The sequence below is a fragment of the Pempheris klunzingeri genome, chromosome 11 (genome assembly GCF_042242105.1).
Source record: "Pempheris klunzingeri isolate RE-2024b chromosome 11, fPemKlu1.hap1, whole genome shotgun sequence".
NCBI classification, from domain to species: domain Eukaryota; kingdom Metazoa; phylum Chordata; class Actinopteri; order Acropomatiformes; family Pempheridae; genus Pempheris; species Pempheris klunzingeri.
Window position 1 is genome coordinate 4552433 of NC_092022.1, and position 10128 is coordinate 4562560.

A 10128-nucleotide genomic window follows, 5' to 3' on the forward strand; every position below is an offset into this window, starting at 1 on the left:
AGCTGAGTAGGGAGTTTGGGGAACATGAGAAATGCTTCAGATGCATGGTTTACTGTATGGATATGAGACAGTCACGTCGCCCAATGCTCTGTCTCCAAAGTGCATTCAAATGCAACCTGGTAAAATGGATTTTTGTAAATGAATGTCTATTCCATATGTATGTGGAATATGGACAGCATTTATTAATCTATTGTTCACATTCAGTATCAGCTCTCTGGTTCATATTCATGCTTCCGACGCTTTACACAAACAGATCATCCGCAATCAAAGCTGAACTGAAAGTGAACATTTATATTAATAAATCACTTTTCCCAGATATCTGACGACTCCTCCACAATATGAATGCTTATTACTTAGCAAAGCAGTGCACAAACAAAGTTGAATGGACCCTCTGGCTTTATTGAACCATCGAAGGGATGGAGAAATGTCAGGGAAACACAGGAAATGCATCTTGCATGGATATGTTTAAAGAGTCATGGAATCCCATCCACTGAGTCCCCTTAGGAAACCGAGACCACAAAATCATCTCTGCCTGTTTCACGATGATGCAGCTACCAACTCTTTGTCCAGCTTTATTTCAAAAGTAGCTGAATTCAATTTAACAGTCGCTTGTCTTCTCCATTATTCATCCTCACACTGTATGCTACCTTAATCTGATTTATCCATTTACCATAAAGTGTATGCACCGGTCCAGTGTTTCATTTCATTGCTCAAACACTCAACATCTACTTCTGCATGCTTTTCTGAACTGTATTTCATTTTAATAATGATACATTTCCCAGTGCAGGTTTAATCTCTGTTAATCTCTGTCACTAAAATGTTACGTATCCATAACTACAGCAGTTATCTGGTGTATTTTCTCATGCATACACAGTAAAGGTTTCTCTGTCATCTTAATGTTTAACAGCTTCCCTAACCAATGCTTTTCTAACACTCTCTTTTATGGGTTCTCTTCGGGTGGTGCTACTTTCTTGCTGGGCATAATCAGGTTCTCAGAGTAAGTATGGAGTGTGAGAAGTACAAGCCAAGATCACTTTAATGATAGTTGTTGTCTTAGAGTAGAAAGCCTTGGCTCATGGTTAGTGAGTGCATGTAACAAGTAGAGCTTCATCTAGAGAGCGGCCACCTCTGTAGGAGGCACCACGTAATGCCCCTCATGCTTTCATTGTGTTTTTTTTTTTTTTTTATGAAACTTGACCCTCTTTTCCTGTCAGTTTTTTCAACACACTGATGAATTCTGATTCACGTATGTCCACGTAGAGCTGATAATAATAATGAAATGCAAAAATAAACAGTGAAAGATGATAAGAAAATTGGGTCTAGAGTTGAATATACGGTATATTCCCACATGAGTCAAGCCAAATGTGTGTTTCAGTGCTTCATTGCTGTAGTTCCTCTGTATGCATGGGACTTTGTGTTTCACAGAGTTGTAGACTTATAGAGACTGAGTCGGCCTGTGGTCATGTTTGCGACGCATGTGCCGGAGTCTGTGCACCTCAGGTTAGGTAAGGTGTGTGCATTTTTATGTCATAGATGTAGGGTGTCGTCTCCACCATATTCATCACGCAGCATAGAAGTCAAGAAGTTGGGTTTGTAGCTGACCTCATTGGCATTAAGCTCAGCGCAGCATGATGTGATGGGAGCTGAAGGCATTTCTCTCATTAACACCTCATACCTCTGCTGTGCCTGACAGAGACTGATGACAACATGCGGGCCTTCGCGGAGCAGGTCTTTGCGTCTGAGACCAAAGACGAGAACGTCCGCGATGAGATCTCTATGTTTGATGTGGCTGACGACTGTCCCATCCTCCATGAAATGATGGCCCATCATCTGCACACTGATGACGATACTGTGAAACGGTGAGATGGACATTATGTTGTCAGTGTGTGCATTCACACTTTTTAGTGAGTGCCATGAAAAAACTGAACAAAAGAATTCACCCCATGGCTGATGTTAACTTTTTAGGGCAATTTAGTGAAACACTTACCCGTCCTGATCCACAGCAAGAAGCGCAGCCGCACCATGGCCGTGCCCGGGGCCACCGCCCATGTTGCTGCCCCTGTAGTGTCAGTGGAGGTGGACACACCCTCCTACCTGGAGGTCCCTGACTTCCAGAGAGTCGCCATCATTGGAGACTACGCCTCCGGGGTACTCTTCATTTTTCTTTCATCTCGTTCAAATTTGCTGGTGAAGCTGGAGTAGTATTTATTTATTTTTACTTTTTTTTTAAATTCATTTATGCATTTATTTGTTTGTTTGTGTGTTTCTTTATATTCTGCAAACAATTTCCATCATGTTTCACAGGAGTGTATTAGTTTTACTTGGCCAGGTGCAGTGACTTCCTGGAGTCTTGTCGTCAGCTACTTTCCCTTTCAGTCTCTATGCTAAGCTAAGCTGACTGGCAGCTGGTTGGAGCATTTTATTGAGTGGACAGATATGAGAGTGGTATCAATTAGATAACACAGCAAAAAGCCAAATAAGTGTTGGCCTTTTAATTTATCTAAACGTGACCGCATGTCACGAAAAGTTCCTAAACTAGACTTAGGTCAGATTCACATGACTTTGAATTTCACTGACTATATGTGTCTGTGGGTCAGTGGCCTCACAGCTCCCTTACCCCTGACGGGGGGTCCATGAATGGAGCTCATCTGAGAGCAGGCTGGAGTTCAGGTTTCATGACTGTTGTGGGTTTGACTTTTAAAGGGAGAGAAACTTTAGACAAGCCGATTAACAAGAGAAATAATTCTCTTGTTAAACTACTTAAAACCTCGTGTTTGTTAAGATGCATTTCAGGGGTACTGACTTCTTAACACATTGCATAATATTACAGAGAGCAAATGACTCATTACTCATTAAAGTAATTCTGATTCTGATTCTGATGTAACGCAGCAGCAGAAAAAGACCCCCCAACAAAACAGAGACAATATTTTGAAGAGAAAACTGATCATCAAACAAATATAAATGTGTTTTTGTAATTAATTGAGTTAGGAGCTGGTGGTTTTTCTTGTTTTTGAGTAGAATGCATCTTAAATTAACTACCACATCTGGTTTGCACAGGCATTTTTACAGCTGCAACTGTAAAATCGGTCACATCTCTTACATCTGCTATTCAGGTGACCATGGATGACTTTGAGCTGTCCTGTAAGGGTCTGTACCGTGCCTTGACCATCAGGGAGAAGTACATGAGGCTGGCCTTCCAGCGCTTCCCACGGACGTCCTCCCAGTACCTGCGTGAGATCGAGGGAGAGACTTTCAAAACTGAAGATCAAGTGCAGCCAGGTGAGGAGAAACAGAGATGAGGCTCGATCTGGGGCTTGTACACATGATGCACTATGTTTTCTGTACCATCGGGTATCCCAAATGTTAAATTTTTTGATATCCATCCATCAGTCTTCACATGTCCTCCAAAGGATGGGGAAGACCCATTCGATACCAAGGACCTGCCAAAGAACCTGGGATATGTCGCTCGTATGAAGGATGGTCTCATCTACGTGTACAACGACGCTGCAGCGGCTGACAAACATCAGCCCAAAGACATGCCCTGCCCGGACTACGACACCTTCATCGATGACATGAACTTCCTCATTGCTCTCATTGCACAGGGCCCAACGTGAGTCCTGTGAAATGTCTGAAAAGCATAGTGACACGGTTCACCCGTATTCAATTCCTGTACAAGCTTGATCTTTTGAAATCACGTCAGGTGATGACTTGTTGGTCCTCTGTTAAATGACCCCACAGGACTGACTGACTTTAAAGTAATCTATCCCAAGTTCTCAGTGTACGGTCCTGGAGTTCCACACAGGGGTCCACAACAAAATGACATAGAACAAGATGCTTCATATCACCATTTGTCACCTATCAGAATCAGAATCAGCTTTATTGGCCAAGTATGTGAACACATACAAGGAATTTGACTTCAGTTTTTCCACAACCAGACAAAAAGGGAGACAAGAGCAACAAAGCTGAACAAAGTAAAGGCAGATTTAACTTAAGCAACAAAAAAAAAACATGGTTAATGCACAAAGTAAATATGTGAATATATATATAAGTTTTAAAAAAGTTATAGCTACGTAACATTCTTCACAGATACAAACTATCACTATATGTCTGTCGTGTATTTAGATACTTTCCCTCTTTCGCAGTAAGACTTACTCTCACCGTCGTCTGAAGTTCCTCCTGTCCAAGTTCAATGTGCATGAGATGCTGAATGAGATGGAGGAGATGAAGGAGCTGAAAATGAACCCCCACAGGGACTTCTACAACTGCAGGAAGGTAGCCATGACCATCACTCAGCATGGACGCTGCTTCTGACATGGCTTCTGACACAAAAATAACCTTAAACCTGAACTTCTTGCCCTTTAGTTTGGAGGGACATAACAAAAATAGATTTGTTATGGGTACAGATTATAGGTAAAATGAAGTGGGATCTAAAGTGGGATGCACTGTCAATTTTTTATCTATATATCTATATATCTAAGGATAATATAGTAGATATTAGATATTCCCATTCCCACTTGATTTGCTGCAATGTATCCTGTGTGAGTGTGTGTGTGTGTGTGTGTGTGTGTCTTTAGCTCCCTCTTGTGACCAAACAGAGTTATTACAAAACTCTGTGACCCACTCACACTCATTTCTCTGCATTTCCAGGTGGACACCCACATCCACGCTGCCGCCTGCATGAACCAGAAGCACCTGCTGCGCTTCATCAAGAAGTCCTACCGCGTGGACGCTGACCGTGTTGTGCACAACCTCAAAGGGAGGGAGGTCACCATGAAGGAGCTCTTTGAGTCCCTTAACCTGCACCCTTATGACCTCACTGTGGACTCCCTGGATGTGCACGCTGTACGTTGCTCTCATCTTGGGGCAGTAGTGGCCCCAGATGTGAACAGACAGAATAATGAAAATGCGTAGCTAACAAACAGAAGTCGGCCCTCGGTGATCTGAATCTGTTGTCTCGTCTCTCTGAAGGGCAGACAAACCTTTCAGCGCTTTGATAAGTTCAACGCCAAGTACAACCCTGTGGGAGCCAGTGAGCTGCGTGACCTGTACCTGAAGACAGAGAACCACATCAATGGAGAGTACTTTGCCACCATCATCAAGGTCAGTTTCTATAGAAGAGACAAGAAACATAACAGAAAAACAATTCTAGAAAATCACGTATGGATAATGAAATGATCCACCTTTTTGTAACACAACTGACATCCAGTTGATGCCCAACATCACAGAGGGAGATGTTACACTGCTTTCTGTTGTCAGTTTTGCAGCCTGCTGATCCGCCAAATAGATAATAAATTATGTACCGACCATGTGATCTGAGCCTGATTTGACCTTTGTTTAAACCAGGAAGTAGCCACTGACCTGGAGGATGCGAGGTACCAGTACGCTGAGCCCCGTCTGTCCATCTACGGCTGCAACCCCACCGAGTGGAACAAGCTCTCCGGCTGGTTCGTCAAGCACAGAGTCTTCTCCCCAAACCTCAAGTGGATGATTCAAGTACCCAGGATCTAGTAAGTATTCAGCCTCGATTCTTTCTCCCGTGGAGTTTGATTCAATTATTTGTATTTGTAATTATTGTAATTATGTAATTATTTGTATCACTGAGTGTCAAATACTCTCCTGTCGGCTGTAAAAAAAAAGATGGTTCATATCTAACAGAATTGGTTTTGTCCCTCTTCTATGTTAGCGACATCTTCAGAGGCAGGAACTTTGTGCCCCACTTCGGCAAGATGTTGGAGAACATTTTCCTTCCCGTTTTCCAGGCCACCATCGACCCACAGTCCAACCCAGAGCTCAGCATCTTCCTCAAGCATGTGAGTCAAAAACAGCCACACACACACACACACACACACACACACACACACACACACACACACACACACACACACACACAATGCATTCCTCGGTAAAGGGATGATCATCATCTCAGACAAAAGACGTCTTGGTTAAAGGGCAGAATTTGTTGCCATGAATGAATGACTTTGCTGACTTTCACGTTTTTATTTTAGAAACAAGCAAAGCTTTCTGCAGCATTATCAGTATTTCCAACAAGAAGGCAAAGTTGACATGACCAGACATGTAGATAGAAAATGAAAAGGCCTCCACCATGAATATTAACAACTATCTACTATTATCAGCAACTATCTTTGTCCAACAGATGGAGACCCTAGAATAACCCCAGAGGACTGTTTCCTGTATAATTAACGGTTTGGCTCCTGGTGTGTAGGTGACAGGTTTCGACAGTGTGGACGATGAGTCCAAGCACAGTGGTCACATGTTCTCCACCAAAAGCCCCAAACCAGAGGAGTGGGACATCGCCAAGAACCCCTCCTACACCTACTACATCTACTACATGTACGCCAACATCGCTGTGCTCAACCAGCTCCGCAGGTCAGTGACTTTGTCCCTGTACACGCACTTTTGTTTTTTTTAGTATGTGCTAGCAGAATATAATTATTTCATGCTGTCAGTTTTTTTTGTTACTGCCATTTTGTGCTCATATCCATGAAACCTTATTTCTTTCTATCTCGTCTTCTCCGCCGTAAATACTCGCAGTGAGTGCATGTTTGACAACCACAGGACAATAGTTTCCTCTAAGAATATATGTCCTTTGTGCAGCATAATTCTTGTTTATCTTCTGCTTTCCAGACAGAGGGGGATGAACACATTCACATTCAGGCCTCACTGCGGTGAAGCCGGTGCCATCACCCATCTGCTGGCTGCCTTCATGACTGCTGACAACATCTCTCACGGGCTCAACCTCAAGAAGGTCAGTCCTTACAAGAGGAAGACGATAAACAGCGATACATGAACGCTCAACAGGTGACGTTGAGAGCCAATAACAAACATGATAAAAGAAAAAAGACAAAGAACGGAATCAAAATGTGCACACTCAGCGTATAGAATAAAAACCCACCATTCTCTACGGGCACGTTTGTCAAGTATTGTACATCCTTTACTGTTATACAATGCAGCATCCACCACTGTAGCCTGCCTCTAGAATCTCATACATACTTCATACAAAAGCCCGAGTTAAAATGGCAGATCCATTCACAGCTATGTGTTCGAGAAAGTCTTGGAAAGCGCCAGATGAGTCAGGACATCCAGTGGAATATGTTCCATTATTATCTTTACCGTCCAGAGACTGTGAGAGCCTTCCAGGAGACCCACTGACTCAGAATGTCACAACATTAACTATTTTCTGTGGCAAGACCAAATCAAATTCTCCCTAACAAACTCTAACATAGTCAGTATTGTTGTCATTTGGGACTACAGACATTGTGTGAGGCTGCCAGCATTTATTTTACATTATGTACATTTGTACAATTTACATCAGTTCCCTCTCCCATTTCTGTCCCAGCCCCTGAATGTTAAATAGTAAGAAATGCTGATCTCTCTGTGCTGGAGCCAATAGAATCGATTAACAAACCTATAATTATATCTTGATTTATCTGAAAGTAAGTAGCAAGATGCTCTTTCTGGATATATCGTATTTTTCAACCTATTCTCAAAGAGAGAGGAGAAATAACCTTTTAGAGCCAGTGTTTGAAACCTGAAATCTTGATACTTGGTAAAAAATAAATAAATAAAAAAAAAACAGGCTTGATGATGAATTCCTTACTTGTTTGCCTGTAAGTCATTTTTTTTTGGGTTTATTGTCAAAAATAAGAGTCAAAACAAATAAAAATGACCAGGTTTTGACCAATAATGTCCTAAACTGACTGAACCTGATCTTGTAAACTGATCGTATCCGCCTGTCAATCCTCCACCACCAGAGTCCTGTGCTGCAGTACCTGTACTTCCTGGCCCAGGTCCCCATCGCCATGTCCCCTCTCAGCAACAACAGCCTGTTCCTGGAGTACGCCAAGAACCCCCTGCTGGAGTTCCACAAGAAAGGCCTGGTGGTGTCTCTGTCCACCGACGACCCCATGCAGTTCCACTACACCAAGGTCTGAGCGCACAGACAGAGGCCCTTTGATGATAATGTACACAATGGTGCACACTGTGCTGTGCTGAATGGGTACTGCATTGTGTGCGTCCACAGACGAATGCTTTTTAGCTTTCTTTGTATTCATATTGTACAGGCAAAGTCATTTACAGCACACAACAATGGCTTTATGTCATATCTAGTGCATGCAGATGTGTGTAAAATTAGCCATATGATAATAAGAATTGCACGTACACGTATGCTACCTCTGGAGCACCACGGCTAAACATGTGTACTGTAGCTGCCAGTAGCCGTGGCCAAAAGGTCTCTTTTGAGCATCTGGGACTTGAGGTCGGAGTGATCAACAAATCAGAGTGTAAATCTTGGCCTTCATGTCAACAGGAGCCCCTGATGGAAGAGTACGCCATTGCGGCCCAGGTCTTCAAGCTCAGTACCTGCGACATGTGTGAGATCTCCAAGAGCAGCGTGCTGCAGAGCGCCATGTCTCATGAGGTAACACAGCTGATGGACAGCTTTAAATGTGGTGGTGCTTTTAGCAAACTTAATAAATGCCTTAATAAATGTCTTTTATTTTGGTAATGTCTTTGGTGCAAAACTGTTGTGTTGTGGTGTTTTCTGCACTTAAAAGCTTCAAGTGATTACGCTTCATGTTCCACGTGGAAGGGGATTTTACACTCGCTCTAAAACAGGCTTGTTGTTTTCTCCTGCGTTCCAGGAGAAGGTCCACTGCCTGGGTTCCAACTACCTGAAGGAGGGTCCAGAGGGCAACGACATCCGCAAGACCAACGTGGCCCAGATCCGCATGGCGTACCGCTTTGAGACGCTGTGCTATGAGCTCAACCTCATCAAGGAGGGCCTGAAGACTGAGTGAACACTCGCTCAGTCTGACCCACACCCACTCAAAACTCCTCTGTATCACGATGTAGAAAGGTTTCTACATTTCTTTTTCACTGTAACTCTTAAAAAAAACGATCTGAAAGTAACTGACCTTCTATACACTGATGTTCTCTCCTTTGGAGGAAGAAACTTTTTTGAAAATTGTCTTGTCCAACTGACTTGTACATTACGGTACGAGTATTCCATGAGGTAGAAACATCTTGTGTAAGAATGAAAGGAAATAAAAGGTGACATAACAAGTGTGTTTGCGTGGTAGTTGCCCTATTGATGCATTTCATGCAACTGCAACATTATTTAGCTGACAGCAGGATCTCCTCTAGTTGTGTTGATTGTGTGACTTGGAAGTGAAAGCGCTGCCGTCAGACTTTCTTCATAAGCTCTGACCTGCACGCTGCAGGCAGACTGATAAGCACTCTGATTCAGCGCCTTGTGTCTTTATCTGTGTACCAAAAGTGGTTTTAGTCTTGTGCTGTTGCATAATGCATCACTTTTAATGCTAGTTATTGGCAGAGCCTCCAGGATGTCTGCCATCTCCCCTCGAAGACACACCCCTCACATTATTGAACATCCAAACTGGGATGGCAAAGTCAATATTTGCTGTAGCTGGATTGAGTTCACATTTAACCCGGATGGAGATCAAGTCTGAGATCCATTTGGAAGTCGTGACTAAACAGTGGAGTTCAAGACTGATCCTCATTTTAAGGCGTAGATTTGTGGCCCTGGGTTTGTCTGAAACAACTGAACTAATGTGTGGGATATGCTGTGAGACTCTGCTCAGGTGCATTGATTCTTTCAGTGAGATTCAAAATCAAGGGGATAAATGGCATCTGCTGCAAAACAGACATTTATTAGACTTTACATCGGTTGGATTTAGGCGAATCAAATGATGTTTTGAGGCAATTTAATAAGCGCATCACTTATACAGTGTGTTTTCCATCACTTTCCTGCACCAGAACTTAACATCTTGTGGCCCTATAAATGAAAAATAAAGCCCCAGTCGTATTTATTGACTCGTGGAGGCGCGCAGATGGAGCTCATAACGCGGTGTCCATATTTCCCAGGACACTTGAAGACAACAGTATTTATTCATCGTTGACAGCTGCGGGACTTGATGTGATGACGTCTTCTCTCTCTCGGATCGGGAGGATTCTACCAAACTTTCTCACAGTCACAGCTGCGACAAGCTGCGCAGAGACACCCGGAGTAACACCGGAAGTGACTCTGACCTGCCTACAAAATGAGTGCAGCCTGAGTTATAAGTGAGTTGTAAAAAAAAAAAAAAGCAG

General features: G+C 43.0%; 1 protein-coding gene across 1 annotated transcript; it reads left to right on the forward strand.

Moving 5' to 3' along the window:
* The first annotated feature begins 978 nt into the window (after positions 1 to 978).
* ampd1 (adenosine monophosphate deaminase 1 (isoform M)) lies at positions 979 to 9081 on the forward strand. Its single transcript, XM_070838927.1, has 15 exons — positions 979 to 997; positions 1694 to 1859; positions 2004 to 2148; positions 3114 to 3279; positions 3391 to 3610; positions 4143 to 4272; positions 4648 to 4842; positions 4969 to 5100; positions 5344 to 5507; positions 5684 to 5810; positions 6224 to 6387; positions 6646 to 6766; positions 7773 to 7946; positions 8327 to 8437; positions 8661 to 9081. Exons 2-15 carry the CDS (start codon positions 1708 to 1710, stop codon positions 8814 to 8816), a joined length of 2157 nt encoding a protein of 718 aa, XP_070695028.1. The 5' UTR covers positions 979 to 997; positions 1694 to 1707; the 3' UTR covers positions 8817 to 9081.
* The last annotated feature ends 1047 nt before the right edge of the window (positions 9082 to 10128 follow it).

Bases quoted from the DNA above. Each gene is read 5' to 3' on its own strand.
- ampd1 (XM_070838927.1), top strand. From the start codon at position 1,708: ATGCGGGCCTTCGCGGAGCAGGTCTTTGCGTCTGAGACCAAAGACGAG. The intron at 3,280-3,390 runs GTGAGGAGAAAC...TCCATCCATCAG, and splicing joins TGAAGATCAAGTGCAGCCAG to TCTTCACATGTCCTCCAAAG. The intron at 6,388-6,645 runs GTCAGTGACTTT...TCTGCTTTCCAG, and splicing joins GTGCTCAACCAGCTCCGCAG to ACAGAGGGGGATGAACACAT.